At 37.4% G+C, this 20,508-nt stretch overlaps 1 protein-coding gene across 1 annotated transcript in view; it reads right to left on the minus strand.

The window, feature by feature from the left end:
- Positions 1 to 20,508, minus strand: part of LOC131221184 (nuclear-pore anchor-like) — a 155,653-nt gene that overhangs the window by 30,017 nt on the left and 105,128 nt on the right. The window contains 2 exon segments of the mRNA XM_058216352.1: positions 9,028 to 9,120; positions 13,886 to 14,002. Of these exon segments, the coding sequence (XP_058072335.1) occupies positions 9,028 to 9,120; positions 13,886 to 14,002 (210 nt within the window).

A 20,508-nucleotide genomic window follows, 5' to 3' on the forward strand; every position in this document is an offset into this window, starting at 1 on the left:
CAGCAATGACCCAGACGCACGTGCATGTGATCCCGGCCGCACGTGTGTGAGGCCCACTATTTAGACAAAGGTCACCTTGGCCCTAGTCGGCCAGGAATGGACTCCAAAACCCCCAAATCTCAGCTCCATCCGATGCACGGTTTGTGTGTAGTGCTCCGCCGAAGTTTCAGCCCTCCTATAGGGCCAGATTCTGGAAATCTACTGTAGAGAGAAAAACGGCTGCAATAAAGGATGGATTTGAAGCATAGATGATTGTAGGGGAAGAGAAATATGGATGGAAGAAAGTGGGGGCGAATCGGGATAGGTGTGGCTTCCCATCATGGTAGTCAGCCCTTTGAGGAAGGGAGAGTTTCGCACCTAGTTAAATTTCCACAACTTAGAAATTTAGAGGAGCAGAAAAACACAGCAATTTTATTAATTTTCATTAAATGAAAAAGACTAAGGGGTGCCTAATTATAATAAAACCCTATACCCCAAAACTCGTGTCATCTGCGCAACCTATTACTTGTCAACAAAGTAATAAAAAATAACAACTAATTAAAGCAATCTAAACCGTCCATGTTATTCCTAATAACAATAATAAACAAAACCTAAAGTACTAGATTAATTAGAATAGTGGGCCACGATCATAAGAACCCATTGTGGGATTCATATGACCATCGGGTCCACTCTAACGAACCAAAACGCAGCCCTCTAACTAGGAGGCCCTCCCTGGACATCGTCATCAATCCAGATCGATGGTGGGACCCTCCTCTTCCTTGTGTACATGCGTAGGGGAGGTATGCATGTTCGCGAGATGTCCCCATCAGAATTGAACCCATACATCTGAATGAACCAAAGAGAATTTTACTAGACCACTTCTCCCGAGGATAGAGACTTTTGTTTGGTTAAGACACAAGCCTCACACTAAGTTTATTGACATCATTAGACTCGACCAACACAGGTAATAAAGACAATATGCCTAGACTCGAGGGATGACCAAACCTATGATGCCTGATGTAAGGTCTTCCTTCTTAACACTAAGCAAAAATCAGCAAGTCGTTTAGGAAAAAAGAATTGAAGAAGAATTTCCAGCAAGGGCTTCAAATCCAGTAACCCATGATTTAAAACCCTAATAAATGCTAGCCGCAAGTCACCCTCCTCTCATGAATCACAGCAAGTTAGTGAGGAATAGGTCCCACGACTCTCAAAACAGAAAAGGAATGAAGTAGAGGAATGAAAAAAAAAAAAAAATGAAGGGTAAAGAAAAGAAGAAAAAAACCCTAGAAAAAGAAGAAGAGGAGGAGAAAAAGGTAAAAGAAACCCTAGAAGAAGAAGAAGAAGAAGAAGCAGAAGAAGAGACCCTAGGAGCACTTACGCATTGATACCATGTTAAGAAGAATGAGAGAATATGAGAGAATTTGAGAGAAAGAGAGCATATGGGGTTGGGATGTCCAACCCTCTCTTATTCATAATAATAGAAGGAAAAGTAAAATTACATATATTCCCTTATATGAATGAAAAACAAAAGGAAGGCTATGGGGAAAATAAGAAAAGTATGAAACAGCAATAAAAGACTAAAAAATTAACGACAAAGGCCCATAACTTATAAGACTCAGGTGTATGCACCTATAGGTGTTGTCATAGACCCCCACACACAGACGCCCGTGACTTTTAACCATCCATTAACTATCTGCCCATAATTTGGATGGTCTGGATCATAGATTTGAATATCAGTATCGGCCAATACGACCATATCGCATCCGATACGAAAAGTTGACACGTATCGGCCGATACGCCCATAAGAGCCCGATTTTGAAATTATTTTTTTTTCAAAATGTCACTTATGTCTCTCATTTATTCTTTCATTTAAATAATTGAGGAAGCTTAAATCTCATTTTAAGCTAAATCTAGACCTATTTTGGGATCAAAATAAATGATTTGAATGGGATTTGACAAATCAAAGCAAAGTGGACCATTATGGAAAAAATTGGAAGGGTAAACCATCACTTATTTTTTTATATTTTCATCTTCTTTTTGTTGCATTTCAATGTAATTGGCCCTAATTCACCAAATCATGCTTGATTTATATTCAGTTAGGACCCACTTAGTAGAACTTTACCAAGTCAAACCGATAGACAACATTCTCATCAAAGAATGGTCCGACACACCCATCATATGCACGTCCAAAATACCAAAAAGAAGGAAAAAAAAAAAAGGAAGATAGATTCTTGATATCTTATTATTCTCTCTTTTTTCTTTCTTTTTTTTTTCCTGATATTTTTATTAATTCTTTGGCTTAAAAACATCAACTGATACTGACCAATCTTGATATGTGACGCCCAATGTTTTAAATAGCAACGCTATGTAGCATGTAGCTTATGCCATGTACCGTAGCTTAGCCTTAACGCTACACAGCTCATGAAAATATCTGAAGTCATGTGTAGCCTACGCTACATGATAATTAGCATACACTACACACTACATAGACTATGCACATATAAGTAACAATATTAAATCATTTTGTTACTTTTTCTTTTACTATTATACTTAATCATTGGCCTTTCCTAGTGCCAAACATCATTCATTATTAATCAGTCTAATTTGGTGCAAAATATCATGAAACAGGTACAACCCAGCTCAACCTTGATTAAAAATCTAGAAGTATCGCGTGGCTTACGCCTCATGCTTCAAAGGAGCTACACGCCATTTACTATTTAAAACTAGTGATGCCAGTATCATATTGGTTTTTAGCCGGGCCGATACGCTCCCCAATACTAATAATATTCAGAATGATGGTCTAAATAGTGGTTAGTGCCACATATGAGGTGGGTGAGCCACAACCATATTCAAAGTAATTGATTGGTGGATACACCACTTACACAATGCCTTCCTGCTAACCCTACTTGTAAGAGAAGATGTGTCTCAAATAACACCACATGCATGGAACACAGGTACAATTCGTTACTTGTGCCACCATGAACATCATGTCTTGAAAATTAGGTCGATCCTCTAAGTGGGTGTTTGGTGCATGGGATTAGATATGATGGAATTGGCACAATGTAATAATTATATAGTGTTAGGGTTTGCCGTGTAATCCCATGGCTTGGAGGCCATCCCACTTCATGTTTGGAAGAGAAGCCGTGAAAATGTAGATCCCTGATTTTACCAACAATCGTGTTTGGATTGAATTGTGGAAGCTATGGAGATTCATCCACCGTCCGTAGCACATTTGGAATTGCCACAAACCACCACCACCCTGTAGAGCGTTGACGTCACCCAGCTATGCCTATGCGGAGCCCATTATGATGTATGTGTTATATCCACACCATCCATCCATTTTGCGACATCATTTTATGGAATGGGCCCAAAAATGAGATAGATCCAGAGCTTACATGGACCAAGCCATAGAAATAAGTGGGTATAGTGACGCCCATCGTTGAAACCTTCCCAGAGCCCACCCTGATGTCTATTTTCCATTAAACCTGTTCAAAAAGTTAGACAGACCTAGATGAAGGGAAAACACAAATATCAACTTGATCCAAAACTTTCATGGCCTCCAGGACGTTTTCAATTGTAGGCATTCAATCCCACTTCTTTTCATGGTGGTGCATTTGAGATTTGGATCTACCTGATTTTTGTGCCGATGCCTTAAAAACGATCTTAAAAAATGAATGGATGGTGTGGATATATATAGTCCATACATCATGGTGGGACCCATAGATCTTGCGGGCGTCAAGACACCCACATTTGCTACATTTGCAAAAAACAGGGCATGGATGAAGGTAGTATACATCGAATCCCAGACGGATTTGGAGGGTTTCTTGTTACCGCTCCTAAGTCGACAGTATTAGGGCTCATTTTCCAAAGCATGCCAAGCTTATAGCCAATGAAGGAAACAAACAGAACATGGAAGTAGTCCGTGGTATTTTTAATTCAATCCCATCTATTACCACCTCATACATTGAACCAAACACGCCCCTAAACGGATGAGTCAGTGGGTTAGCTCTCTTTTTTGGAAAATCAAATCATCGACCATCATTTTCTTATGATGATGTCTCCCTCTTGATGACTAAACAGGACTAAAGTTTGAGACAAATGACTTTCATGGTGGGACCCACCATTTGTGTCGCTTGGATGGGCAACACAATATGAGGAAAATATAGACAAACACACAGGCATGATCCATCCATCCATGCATGCATGCACACACACACAATCCATCCATCCATCCATCCATCCATGCATGCATGCATATACACACATACAAATATGCATTTCATCATACAACCATTCACCCATACGAATTTTTGAAATGATTTTTTTAATAAATATTTTCTTTGGTGATATCGATACATTGGTAATATGTTGCTGATATTATTGAAATATCACCGATACACTAGTGATAAAAGCGACGCCTAGAATTTACAGAGTAAAAATATTGGTGATACATTGGCAATATTGATACATTGGTGATACAAGAGATACTTAGAATTCACACAGTTGAAATATTGGCGATATCGATACATTAGTGAAACTTAGCGATATATCGCCGATACCTGGAATTTCTAATTCACTATTGTAACTACCGGGAAATAAGTATTAATTATTTCCCACCATAATTCCAACCCCATTCTCAAGGCAAAGTTGAAGTTCACATTTTTGAACACTAAAATCAAGGTGGAAAGTGAATTTCATGTGGGGCCCACTGTGATGTATATGGCTTATCCATGCCATCCATCCATTATGCTAGCTGATTTTAGAGCATGAGCCTGAAAATGAGGTGGATCTAAATCTCAAGTGGACCACATCACAGGGAACAATGGGAATTGAAGGCCTGCCGTTAAAAGCTTTTTGAGGGCCCTAGAAGTTTTAGAACAAATTGTTATTTGTGCTTTCCCCTTATCCATGTCCGTGTGACCTTCTGAACAGGTTACATGACAAATAAACAGTCTTCTAGGCCCTAGGAAGAAAAAACATTTCAATGGTAGAAGTTTTACGACCACTGTTTCTTGTGGTGTGGGCCACTTGAGCTTTAGATCGGCCTCATTTTTGGGCTCATACGCTAAAATGTTCTGGTAAAAAAGATGAACAGAGTGGATATCTGACATCATGGTGGGGCTCACAAATTTAAGTCAGTCCTTTTTAGATCAATTTTTGAGGCAGAAATATGCACAAAAATCAAACATGCGTAGGGAGTAATAATGATCAATTTACCACACATTTTCATTGAAAATTAAAAACCAAATAGCCCTTAAGAGTAACAATAGAAGTAGGCATTGTTATGCACACAATTCATCAACTCAACTTGGACAAGACTTGATGTTTCTAAACAATTCATTTGCCATGATTGAGACCAATGAACGATTGGCTAGGTGAAATACTACCGCAATAAAAATTATTTCACTTGGTTCTTTGACTCTTAGGTGGAGCATCACCCTGCCTTTCGGTTTAAATGTCTGCCTTCAAATAGAAGAAAGTGTCAGGCGGGAGTTTCACTGGACAACTATTGAAAATGACACACACGTGTTCTAGAAGAATGGAAGTTATACGTGGAATAAAACAGTCTATCGTGATTTGGAGCTAGAAATGCCCAAGAAATGACACAAAACAAATATGAACCTTGAAATTGCACATCATGATTTGAAGCTAGAATGTCAAACAGACAAGATCAATGTTGTCAAATCGCATATGCGATCATGTGCGATCACATATGCCTATGCGCATATGCGATCGCATATTTTTTATAAAAAAAATAAAAATTGAAAAATTAATATATATATATATATATATATATATATATATATATATATATATATCATAGGGATAGGGAAAAATTCAAAAAAAAAAAAAAAATGTAAAACAGATATAAGAAACTAAGGAGAACTTTTCTAAGTTAATAGATAATTAATTTTACATATTTAAAATATATTTGAGAGAGATAAAATCAATTAAACAATGAATTAAACATCAAGTCATCCACATTTAACAATATAGTTAACAAGAAGTAACAACAAAATCAACAAGCTATTTATTTATTATTGTAGAAAATCAACAAGCTATCTTCCTGGAAACTTGAAAGTGCTTGAATCTTGATCTTCCAACTTCCAAGAGAGGGAATGTAGGAGAGAGAGATTAAGATCACTTAGAAGATAGGAAATACAAGAGAGAGAGAGAGAGAGAGAGAGAGAGATTAAGATCACTTGTAATTAAGAAATGTAAGAGAACAATAGAGTAAAAGAGTTTTGTAGTGAGAATATTGCAAATGGAGGAGATTTGGAAGCCTTTTTATAGGCAAAATGTTGTTGTTTTTTTTTTTACAAAAAAATAAAAATAAATTCAATGTGCTATGGCCAATATGCGATCACATACATCGCATACGCAATCGCATATGCCACATGTAATCGCATATGCGATTTGCATATGGATATGCTCATATGTGATCGCATATGCGCATATGCGGTCGCACATGACAACACTGGACAAGACAACATACAGGAACAAAAGACTCCTGACAGCAAAGTATTCATATTCAGTAAAAAACATGAAAAATAAATTGTCTAGAAAGACTCCACCTGAACTTTCTTGTGAGAACCAAAAATTTGAGAGACTCAATTGAATAAACTCATGGCTTGGCCAAGTCACTTCCAGTTCCATTCAAGGCCAATAGAAGCATTAGCATTTTACTGTTGTGAGTGACCAATTTCTAACTCAAGCCCATACGTGAGAAAGTGTCTTGGAGGCAGAGGCATCCATAGTCCATAAAGGAATCTTAGCAATGGAATCAAGAACCAAAGGGTGGTTCCACCATTATAGTAAACTGAAAATTATGTTAATGTCTAGGTCCAGACACCGAGTGCTCAAATTGACATCAGTAAAAGGTCAACACAAACAAAGGTTTCTTCACTTTGTATCAAATAGAGTAAAAAAAAGTGGTACATAGGGCACAAAAGCCAACCATGTCACCACACCACAGTTTTTACGAAAGGATACATAAGAAAAAGACAACGAAAAAAAAAAAAAAAAAAAGAAGAAGAAGAAACAACTCTCACAAAAAAGGGAAAATTGAAAATAAAAATAAAAAACAAAGACATTTATATTTCCATCTCTTCATTATAAATGGATTAGATTTTGATGTAACCCCATGTATTTACCAATAAGAAAATGAAAAGAAACACCTTAATATGCAAATATCATCATCATCATCATCATCCAAGCCTTATCTCAATTAACTAGCATCAGGTACATGAATCCCATACTGCCATTCCACTCCATCAAGGCCAGACCTTCATTAAGACCATAGGCCATTAAGTCGTTTCTTACTACCTCCACCCATGTCAAGGTGTACCGTAATGGTAATGGTAGGTGTAACCGCCCGGACTGTTATTGTTATGCAACTGTGATACTTTTTTTTTAATATAGAAAAATGTCGGAAAAATCCAAAAGATTGAAAAGATTCCAATATTATATATATATATATATATATATATATATATATATATATATATATATATATATATATATATATATATATATATATTCTTTTGTGGTTTCGAACGTGCTTATGATAGTGTAGTGGTCTGATGATTTTATTACCTTGATAGGCTTAGATTGACCCCAAACTGGTCCAAAATTCATGCTAGCTATGGCACTCATGCCAATAATGCACATCCTTGAGCATTTGACATCATTCCCCACAAGTAATTTTAAGAAAAACTTGAAATTAAATGCAGATGAATAGTGTCACCAGTTTGGGGAACCACTCGTATCCCCCAAATTGCCAAAATTCATGCAATCTATGGCACTGATCCCACTAATGCAATCAGTCCGAAATTATGATTATTTCGTCATCCAATTATTACATCGATGAACATTTATTGGACAGTGAAGAATGAAAAATATCCAATGGTCCTATCTCAACAATGAAGCGTCCGCAAATCTATCCAATGGTCCTATCTCAACAATGAAGCGTCCGCAAATCTATCCAATGGTCCTATCTCAACAATGAAGTGTCCGCAAATAAATGGTTACGATCATTCCAACAATCTGATTACGGGACTATGACTTGGTAACATTGGTTAATTGGTTTAATTTTATTTAATATGTGCCACTTTTACAATTTTTGAGTGTAGGTGTATCAAACGTCATACTCGGCCATGTGTACAATTTTTTAGTGCAGATGTATGAGTGTCATCTCTTTTAAAGGCTTGGCTATAATGAGCACATTTCACCCATGATTTTTCTTTTGAAGTAACGAGAGAGAGAGAGAGAGAGAGAGAGAGAGAGAGAGAGTCCCATCCCAGTCCTAGGAACGCTTTTTTTTATTCTTTTTTTTTTTTTTTAATTCTTTTTCTTGAAGAAGAAGAAGAAATAGAAGAAGAAGAGAAGAAAAATAAGAAGAAAAGTCCCATCTTAGGTACACCAGTTTTTTCTCTCCTCTGGAAGAAATAGGTTTTTTTTTTTCGAATTAATTGTGCATTACGTTGGTCCAGGCCATTACACCTACCGTTACAACCTTTATGGTCTATGTTCTTTGGAACGTGCCATTACAACCCCGTACACATAACGGCCTGAACTGTTACCATCACATTATAGATACGGTACACCTTGATCCACATCCTTTTAGGCTTTCCCATGGCCCTTCAAGATCCTTCGACTTGTACCAACTCACTCCCAACTGGGGTGGCTCTTGGTCTCCTTTACACATTACTAACCCTCCTAAGTCTACTTTCCCTCGTCTGTTACCAACTCACTCCCAACCGGCGCGGTTCTTGATCTCCGTTGCACATGACCAAACCATCCAATTCTACTTCCCCTCACCTTATTACCAATTGGTGTTACTCTTAATTTCCCATGAATGCATTCATTTATAATTCTTTCCTCGTCTTTCCGCTCATCCAACTCAACATCTTATTTCAGCTACACTCATCGTCTGAACATGTTGTTCTTTAACTACCCAAAATTCGATCCCATAAAGTATGGCTGGTCTTATACTTCAATATACAAATATGATAAACATAATCACACAAGAAGTACAGTTGTTATCACCTGGTCATTTAGTTCATTGTACTTTCTCTCAGCTTCATCCTTCAGTTCCTGTAAGTCTGATTTCTCTTCTTCCCATGTCGCCTTTAAGAAATCCTGGAGAAAGCACAAAAGTAATTACATAAAAGCAAATCGGACATTTGAACTACCAGAATAGGTGTATTTTCATGAAGACCATAAATAATGAGTGCATCAGAGACCAAATATGTTTGAACTGAATGCATCAAGAGACCACGTGTCTGAACTGACCTATTGTGTTCATTAATGTACTGGAAAGAAATGAAGCTCACAAAGCATCATTTTGTACAATAATGACTATGAAAAGCATTTCTTTTACCAGTCTCTATTGGGGGACTATTTTACCAATAAGAGCAAGTAATAAACATCAATTGACCTTCTGGCACACTCGTCTTAAATTAAATGTAACAGCTTTCAGTTTCAAGGATGATAGGTCACTGAGGTCTTCTTAAGTTGTTACAATTAATTTTTCCTTTAGCACTGTCTATTGGGGAACTATTTAAACAATAAGAGCAAGTAATAAGCATCTATTGACCTTGCTAGCACACTCTGCAGCCTGATATTAAATGTAATGTCTTTTAGTTTCTATGATGATAAGTCATTGAGGTCTCTCAAGTTGTTGCATGTAATCAGTGATGATTGTGCGTGGAGTTTCCATTAAGTATCAATATCTCCTTATATTCCAAATTCTCCATTTATTTATTCTGAATTAGATTCCAAATTCTCCATTTGATTATTTCGAATCTCTACTATATATAACACTAGTAGGTCTTGGACATTTTTGCCCTCGCAATTAGTTTCCCTAGATGAAAAATCACCAATATTTTTAGAACTTGAAAATGTCGTTGTTGTCCATCGGGTGGCTCAGATTTTACCTGCAAAGGCCAATGGACGGCTAACATTTTACTCGCAAACACTGACTTTCACCCTTCCCAAACTCTAGATAATATTTCCTGCACCTATTTCTCTCTAACTTCCTTTCTCTTCACATGCATTGCACTTGCAACACGCCCTAGTGAAGACAGCATCAGCAAGAATTGCTTGATAACAACAATATCAAAATCATATAATTCATAGTTCGGACCGTACAATTCAAATTGAATCATGACCAAATGATTAAAATTGCAGATATCAAGAGGTGATCTGTACGGTTTAAATTTAGATTTTTATTGTTTATCTGATTTTTTATTTTTTTTTAAAATGATTCAAATGGAAAAGGTTAGTCATGGTTTGTGATGTGAGCCTTGGCTTAAGAAAAGAACTCAATTTTTTTACTACTTTTAAGGGTCAATTTGGACTAAGGGCCCATTTCGATTGCGAATTGCATCAGTAATGTATTGTAAAAGTCCAATGATTACAAATTACCATATCTATCTCTTGAAAACAGGTCTGACAATTCCCATGTTTGGATAGGCATGGTAAAATCATAATGATGATTTTCAACGTCTAATCATAGAGAAAAATATACTAATGTGCATGTTTGGATAGGAGATTTTCAATGCAATAAATGTAAAACTGTAATGATTACAAATTCCTTAACCCGACTCCTATTACATCTACACTTGACTGCTAGATTACATGTTTTAAAAAACATTGTAAAATCATAATGATGGTGCTTTTACAATACAGATACTGATGTAATTCGCAATCCAAACAGACCTTCTTTTCCTAATCAAAAGGTTAGATTTTTCTTTTTTCTTTTTTCGAAAGATGGTTAGATATTTCTTTCTTCACTAAAGAGAACAAATACATTTTCATCTTTTACAAATTTGTGGGGGATGTTGAAGCATTATTGGTAGTCATTTTAATTTCTATTTTGTCATGGATACTTTGAGTCTACATTACGTAGGAGAGTTCTATTTCTCTTCATGCAAATTTTGGTTTAGGTGAAGATGCTTGAATTTCACAAGTTTCCTATTCCAAAAACATTAAGGCGGATTTTTATTGCCGGTTTCACATTGATTGTACAATGGAGGATGAAAATTATAATGTCAAGATATTTTTGCATTTATTTTTATTTTATTAAAAAAAATTGAAAGGTGAGAAACACACACAATACCACCTCACACTAGGGCTGAAAGTTGGGTGGGTTCAACCCGACGGACCCGTGACCGACCCAACATTGGGTTGGGCTTGGGCAGGATGTATTGGGTTTGATCTCGGGCTTGGGCCATACAAACACCAACTCGATAAAACTTGGATTGGGCTCGGGTTGAGGTCTCGGGTTGCCCGACCCAACCCGAACCCGATCAATATGTAAGTTCCATATAAATTAATTATAATTGAGTGCGGATTGTCAGTGTTGAAGGCACAAAAAATTCCAATGCCTTCGGGTTGCATTGGTACACATCATTTCCGATGACTCAAGCTAACAAGATACACCGGATTTCTCTCTCCCAAATAGATTGCTTGATACACAATATGACTTTTAAAGGAGTAGTAGTCCTATATTTTAGCTTATTTGTTTAGAAAAAAGGAACTTCTTTACGAAAAATAACTACATATATAATTAATAAAATTATAGGTACAAAAAATAAGACATGCATTGAAAATATAATAAACTAATGTAATAATGAAAATATTAACATATATCTACCCGACCAACCCGGCCAACCCAACCGAACCTGCTTGGGTTGAGAATTCCCAACCCGAGGTTGGGTTGGGTTGGGTTAGGGTTGAGGTATAGGAACCTTGGGTTGGGCTAGGGTTGAGCACCAACCCGACCCAACCCGCCCGACTTTCAGCCCTACCTCACACGCATGGGTTCTCGAACCCTTGACCTCAGAGATGAGACACACGATGTCTACCACTAAGCCAAGAGAAGAGACCCCTGATATTTTTGCATTTATGGATTGTTCTTTTATTTGAAACCATGGTTGAAGCAAATGGTTCGATTGGGTCAAATATTATTAGTTATAGATTTTTTTTTGTATACATAAGACAATATTCAGAATTATGAATGTGGACAAAAAATGGGTAGCTAATATTTTTTTTCTATATTATTTTCTAAATTTTCCACGAGTTGCAATTTATATTTTGATTTATGATACATTTTGTTCCCTAAAGCAACTTACAATGCGCTTCGATTTTGAAAACATTGCTTGAGAATAGATACACAATAACTTCCTAAGAAATAGCTACAAAGCTCTGTAACATTAAATCAGCAGTCAATCTCTCAGAAGCAAGCATTTACACAAGAGGGTTGATCACCTATGGGGATTGTATGCTTACTCATCATGCTCCCCATCTTCCAGCCAACATGCCACTTGTGTAGAACATCCATACAAAGCAAAAGGTAGATTGCAACATGAAGATCATCTGGAACGAAAATCAGGCCAATCTGCAGGTGTGGCCAACCTAATCAGCAGGTCTACCTGATTTTTGAGGCAGGTGATCCTCATGGTGAGGCCTGCAGTTTGCATGATACAGATGTCCTACATAAGTGGCATGTTGGCAGGAAAGATGGGGCTGCATGACAAGTTAGGACACAACCAGCTGTAAGTGGTCAGTTCTCTCTAAAACTTATGCAAATCCAAATCAACCTAAAACTACAATAACCTCAACCATCTATTATGTTAATTTTAACTTAAATACCACATGTAAGCTCAATTAAAACACACTGTTTAATCCCTTCTCTATGGCCATGTTTGGCTTGGATGATTACTATGCAATTCCATGGAAAAATTCATGATTACCTCACGGTCATTTACACTCTCACTATGCTAAGAAGGATGCTTTGGAATTTGGATGCTTTGTTTTTTTATTTCTTACTTTTGAAAGATTAACGAGTTCCATTAAAAACCAAAGGAAGAGGAAAAGAATTCCCAATACTCAAAAATACAATCTAGATTCCAGGGATGATCCTTAACCCCTTCGACCCAGCAACAAACAGATCTGTTGGGCACCTCCACACTGATGACTGAACCAATAGTGAATAATGCGGACTGCCTCCCTTATGGCAATCACAATTGCTCCAATCCAGGAGAAGTATTGGCTGGAGCAGAAATTGCAGACATCATGTCACCAGCTTCAAGAAGGCCCCCTGCACCACCCACATTGCTGTCATTTGTAGGATTTATTGCTTCCAGGACAAATCTGCGACCTTTTCCCATTAAAATAGTTGTTGCTAATGGATCTGTCTGTAGGATAGAAACATCTCCCACAGGAAGATCCCCAAATGAGGATAAGTCCAGTGATGCACGTATTCAAGTCCAGTGATGCATTTTTATGGGTTGTGTTTGGAAATCATGTTGAAATTCAGATATTTTGGAATCATATCTCACGGCTAAATTCCAAGGGAATCATGTATATCCTGAACGAGTGAAATCTTTGGGGTTAATTCTCATGATTCCACACTATCAATACATGCCAAGATAATCGAATCAGGTGAATCTGGTTTCTATTTTCATCAAGTTATCAGGAATCCAGCCAGTGTGATAAATATTGCTGAGAGTTTGAAAATCTTGAGATAATCCCACGAAAAATACACTAAATGATGTTATCCCAATATTATCACGAGACTTTCAAATTGTTGGCAGATTTTCAAATATCAAATTTTTATCGCCATATCATTGTGAAAAATACTAAAAACCTTGAAAATTTTGTACAATAAACATTTATTTTTCTAATACATTTATTAATTTTGGAGCAAATTTTGTTATTTTTATTTTTTTTAAAAACTTTTTGAGAGATTTTCCCAATAATATCCCGAGACAAAACCTCAAAATATATTTTAGTCACAAAATTTGTGCAACTGATGGCGACCATAGATATCCTCCCCTGTTATCACAGCCTATCAGGAATATAATAGCAAAAAGTATCCAACAGAGCAATGGCAGTTTACGTTTTCACTTTTTCGAGCATCCGCTAATTTACGTAACTCCGACGCTTCATCTTGCAGTAGAGCTAATGCCTGAGAAGTTCTCGTCAACTCCTGAATTGTCTCAGATTGGAGGATAACCTGTACAATACCAAAAAAGAAAAAGGATTATTAAAAAATACATTTTGCGCCATTTTTCAAAAGAAACATCATCTTTATATTCAACTATTGTGCATCAGCTGAGACCATCATCAACTAGGTGACTTTCAATTCTAGTTGTACATAGAGCGCAGACTTTTACCAATGTTATACTTCAGTATGGAGCAAAATGATATACTTAGCAATTGGCTGAATCCTCATAAGCGTGTCAAGTCTCTTAACACAAGTTGCATCGGTTATAAATATTAAGAATAACGATAGAAGAAGCCACAGAATTCAGGAGATACACTGCAGATGCCTCTTTCTTTACTCCACACAGCAGAACCCACAAACATACTGTAAGTTGTTTCAGTTTCTTTTGGATAGGTCCAGCCATACAGCATCAATCAGGATGTCTCGTCAGTATCAATGGAGCTTCTGTGTAATTTGTTACCCTTAAAATAACAAACAACGTTGTTCAAGGAATATAATGAATTGTGTAAATAAAAAAATGAATATATATATATATATAAGAGGTGTATAATTTCTAAAGATGGACGAGTTGGTGATTTTTGAAAGACCCCGGAAGCAGAAAACTCTGACTTTATAATTGTAATGAGGATCCCCATCTAGATGTAACTGAATTCCAAAAACACACAAACCAATGGCTAGAATTTTACCTTAGATTTGTGTCCTGTGATTGATGTAGAAGTCTGACGCTGATCGTCCAATGTAAGTCTCTCCCCGATCTATCCTAAAAGAGTGAGGAGAAGAGATAATGGCACACACCCTACAATTGGGCTCGCATGTACACGTACGAGAGAAGCTCACAAGGTGGATCCCACACACGTGTAATGGAAGGGAAACGACAAAAAAAGAGCTCCCTCCCTCGTTCACAAGGTGGATACCACACACACACAGCGATACGAAAACCCACTAGAGTACAAAATATCCCAGGTATCACACTATGCATCGCTGAATATCGCGAGACATTGTAGATGTCGTGATCTATCGCGCAATATCGTTACACTCTCCTTTGTATCTTTCTTAGGTATTGACGATATCTGTCGATATCAACAAACACCATCAATACAATTAGGGAAACCACGGATGTGTAGAGAAAAACCGCGAAAAAAAAAAAAAAAACCCCTCCACTTTTCATATTTTTCCTTCTTTCTTCTCTTTTTCTGAACACCACTAGAGTGGATGATTTTGGTCCATCCCCTTGAATCCTTTGCAAGAGGTAAAAAGTTTTCAAGTAGGAATCAAGATTAAAGTGGATTTGGGCTCAATTATGATTCAATTAATATTTTTGCATTTTGGTCATTTTTATTTATTGATTTAAATTATACCAAATCAGTGCCAACAGGTTAGAAATGTTTGACTCATCATGTTTTGCAGGAAAAATCAAGGATTTAAACCTTCGATTTCGAGATTTGAAGGTTGGTGGTTCGATTTGAGGTAAATTGGGGAAAGATCGAAAATTCTGTAATTTCTCCCACATTAATTGCAATCTTACTATTCAAACATAAAATCAAACATATATGAGGCCTAATCTACTAATTCATCTAGTTTTAGAGATTTTTCAAAAGAAAAAAATCTTTTAATTAAAAAATAATTTTTTTTTCAAAATTCCACTTCTATTGGTGGTCAATTGGGCCCACTTCAGAGCATGTATGAGTGTTTGATGAAATCATCATCACATACACTCTAATTTTGGGATTTTGGTTAGGTGGTCCAATTTAGAGAAAATTGAAAAAAATCAATTTTTTTGTAATTTCTCCCAAATTGGTTGCATTCTTATTATCCAAACAAGAAATCAAACATGTATAAGGCCTGATCTACTGATTCATATAGTTTTAGAGATTTTCCTTATATATATATATATATATATATATAAAAATCTGAAATTTCTTTTATATCAATGGTCAATTGACTGCATTTGCATTTTTATAGCATTTAAGAGTGTTTGATGTAGTACACTGCATTTATTAACATGATGTTCTTTTGCAGGTAAAACATGTGAGTAAAAGGGAGATAGCCGGACATTGGATGGAAGTACGGGACCCCTCTTCATCATAATCGATTCAGGTCCCAAAGCAATTTGTGTGGCAATGTTTTGAAGAGTGGAGGGGTAACCAACTTGAAGAAACATATAGTGGGAGGGTAGCAAAATGTTATATATTGCCCTAAATGCCCAATGGATGTGAAAGCACAAATGAAGACTTTGTTAAAAAAAAAAAAAATGCGAAGATTAGACACGACCATGTTGGACAAGAGAGGGAGATTAGGGAGAAGTGAGGGCAAGCACCATGCAGAGTTGAGGATGTAGTGAATTTGGATGAGGAGGAGGATCCTTATCATAGATGCATTGTTGAGGAGTCTTTACGAGATCAGTGGGAGTGATCAGCAAAGGGGTGGGAGGCGAGTATGCTCACATTTAAGGGCTCTACGCATGAGTGTGGTGGAGGAAGTGGAGCAGGGGGTAGTGGAGCAAACGGGGGGGATGGATATGGGCCGCAACAATAGCAAGCGGTTACCGAATGTACCTTCAGATCCAACGATGTACAATAAAGCGGGGAAACATATGAAACTAAAGGAAATGTTTAGTAAATGGGATGTAAGGAAGAAGGTAGGGAAGTTCATTGCAAAGTTTTTTTTTTTTTTTAATGAGAAAATCTCTGTGAATGCAGCAGCGAGCTTGCACTTCAAGAATATGATCTATTAAGTGCAATGTGGCGATGAGGGTGTGGTGCCACCCATGCCACATGAGATAATGGAGAGATTTAGATGACGAGTACACAAAGATGCGGCATCATGTGGATGGGTATCGCTAGTCTTGGGAGATGTACGGTTGCACAGTGATGAATGACAAGTGGATTGGACCGACAAGGATATCGATAATAAATTTTATGGTCTATTGTAAGGCGGATGCATGATGTCATGAAAGATGTTGGGAGGAAGAACATCATACAGTTTGTTAAGACAATTGGAGTACATTTGTCAAGGCAAACAAGGAGATAACGAAGAAGGACCATATCTATTGGACCCCTACACAACCCATTAGACAGACTTCATGTTAGAGACGATAGGTGATAGACCTTCAATGAAGACTGTAATTACTGATGCACGGTTGATCACAACATTTATCTGCAACCACACCTTGTTAATATCCAAGATGCGAGTGAGGTAAGGTGTGGACATAATGCGTCCCGAGGCAACATGATTCGCTATAAATTATATCACCCTAAATAACTTCTTAAAACACAAGTTGAGGCTACAAGAGCTTTTTAGCTCTGGGGAGTACGCGTATTGGAATAAGAGTGGGAAGAGAGTAGCTTCGAGAATTGAGGACCTTGTATTAAGAAATGCATTCTGGGAGCACATGCACGGTGTGGTGAATATTCTGGATCCCATATATGTAATACTGAGGACGATCGATAATGAGACATCCGTCGATGCGATCCTTGTATGCGTCCATTTAGTTAATGAAATACACCATCCATATAAATGGGTGCATGCAATAATCGATGACTGTTGGGAAAGGACCCTCTTGCACCGACTTCATCAGGCTGGTAAGCAATTACATGAATCCAAAATACAACTATAGTTGTAAACTCTATGAAGACAATACCTTGAAGAGAGCTATGCATGACGTGCATGATAAGTTATTCCCCAATTGTTCAGGGAAAGGTAGTTTTGGTAATAAGGTAAATATGTTCTATAGTTACCTTCTCTCTAACATCATCTAAACCTTCATATTCACACTTAATGCTAAATACTATTAGCAAATTGTTAGAGTCCAAAATGTTGTTGGAATGTTTGAGTGTGAGGCTGCAGTGAGGGCGAGGGGCCAGATGATAGCATGTGAGTTGTTGCATTAGTTACCTCTTAGTAAGGGCGAGAGGCTCTTACAACTTAAAGATAATTCTCATAGTTTAGTAGTAAATGTGAAATTAAGGAAAAATTTATCTATTTTGCAAGAGAATGGTGGGCCATGTATGGAAGTGATTGCGAGACTTTGCAACGGCTGGCTGGTTATTGGCTTGCACAAACAATGTCCTCCTCTCCCTATGAAAGAAATTGGAGCACCTTCTCTTTAATTCACACGAATAAGCGCAACAAATTAGGGTACAAAAGGCTTCAGAAGCTAGTGTACCATAAGTACAACATGTAGCTACGAGAGAGGGTGTTATGCACGGAAGAAAGAAGAAAACCACAAGACCTGTTGGACATGATGACAATCAATTAGCATGCAAATTGGGAAGATGATATAGAAGACCCACTTTCTGAGTTAGGTCAGATGACTTGACCAAAGCCACATTTAGTGTAAGAGGCAACGTCACAGGGGATTGATGTTAACGCTCATCTAAAGTAGGGTAGATCTCCTTCTTAAGCTTTCTACCCATTGGCGAGAAATCCATATGGTAGCCCACAATAGTCACTATCATGAGAGACACGTGATGCCAAGACTTTATTCGACACTGAGAGCGAGACAAAGAGTTATGCGGGTGATGGGTCTGCTAATGATGATAACGGTGAGTCCTAAGATAATAGCGACAATAGTGATGGGTATGGTGGTGACGATAGCGAGGCTCAATCTAGGATTCAGTCTCAAAGACCTCAGCCCTTTCACTGGGGAGGGGGATTTTGATAATGCTAGGCTGGACACTAACCATGGTTCTTGTCAAACTGTTAGATTTTGAGAAAGATCTATTGGCATGATGCATGAGGGACACAAGCGTTCGTGAGAAGTGAGGTGGCTTTAAATCTAGATCATGAAGACAATGGCAGGGGGGAGCTCGAGTTATATGCCACAATATGGATATGGACACGGACCCAATGGATATACAGCAAGCGACTCCAACAGTTACAACACATCATTTTTATATTACAGTGGGGAGTTCACTTTTGCATACGGGAAGGGATATCCATAGCCAGGATATGGCCAGTAGTATAGATACTTAGGAGCTACATACGTGCCCATCCCCTATTCATATCAGCCACAAATTGTTACGATTACGGAGTATCCATGGATGGGCATACTAGTTCAGTTTGAAGAGGATGAGTACCAGTGTTATGTCACAGAGTATCTTCACTAGTATCATTCTATTATAACATGGAAATAGAATGGTCGATTTGTGGAGCACCAATACCATTCACAGCCCCGTCGAGATGGAGGTGATTATTTTGAGCCACCGCGCAACTCTATGTCGGTCTAAGCCACAACTAGACACATAGTTCACATGTATATTTCTAAATTTCTATTTCCATAAATGTCTTCTTACACTTATAAAATTTATGAATTCAGTTTGAATATAGTTGCATAAATTCATAGATACAAGAGGGTAACTTAAGTTTTGTGCCACAAAGTGTGTAATAATGTCTTTTTTAACAATCCATGGAGTTTCATTGAAAAATTCGACCAATTTCCTAGTGTTTCCCCATGTTACCCAAAAGGTGGGATAAATTAATTGATACAAACGACATATCCCGTGTAATAACCACTACGTCAAAAGTTTATAATATTTACTTATCCAAGCACCCAATTGATTAAATCCCTCTACCCTCCATAGCTACCATTCTTAACCAAAAATCCCATGCTAGTCTACAAGATGGATCATCGGATCTCAACCACTGAATGTCCCATCAGGCGCGATTAAAAACATCAAATGGCTCAAACAAATAATCGACATTTAATATCGGCCGATTAAACTTTTAAGACATTTAAAATGTGTTGGCTAGCTATAAAACAACTTGCTTTTCCATGCCCACAATTTCCACTCAAACACTATCACCGAGTCCTATAACTTGTTGGCAAGTTTGCCAATAAATAGAGGAAAACTGAAATATTTTCATGGAAGCCTTCTAGGCTCTAGCCTTACTGCCGATAGTATTAGCCATTTCCTCCAACCCCTCATTTAAACAAATTCTCAACATTTTGCTTTTCTACAAATTAACCTTCTATCTCGATATAATTCAAACCATCTTAGTGCCATTTATACATTGGCAACCTAACACTTGGCCTCATAAAATAGAAGTGCATCATTGGCATTCTAGAGGGAGATACCTGAAAATTAATTTCTTCCAACCCTAAAACTACCTACCACACCAACCCCCCTTGCCTACCTAATCGTTATACTTAATGCTTCGGTAACAACCGCCAAACAAGACAAAGGCACTTTTACCAAACCAACCTCCTCACCTTTCTAATCATTCTACTTAATGCTTCGGCAACAACCACAAACAGGAAAGGGAAGAAAGGATTCCCTTGGAAGAGTAACTCTAGACCCCTGAAATAAGAAAATTAACTCTATACCCCTGGGCATAGTTCTATCGATTTGTGGAGCACCAATACTATTCACGGCCCTGTTGAGATGGAGGTGATGATTTTGAGCCACCACGCAACTCTGTGGGTCTGAGCCACAACCAGACACATCATTCACATGTATATTTCTAAATTTATATATCTTTCTCTTTTGAATGTATTGGTTGTGTTTCCACAAATG

The sequence above is a fragment of the Magnolia sinica genome, chromosome 12 (assembly GCF_029962835.1).
Source record: "Magnolia sinica isolate HGM2019 chromosome 12, MsV1, whole genome shotgun sequence".
Taxonomy (NCBI): Eukaryota; Viridiplantae; Streptophyta; class Magnoliopsida; order Magnoliales; family Magnoliaceae; genus Magnolia; species Magnolia sinica.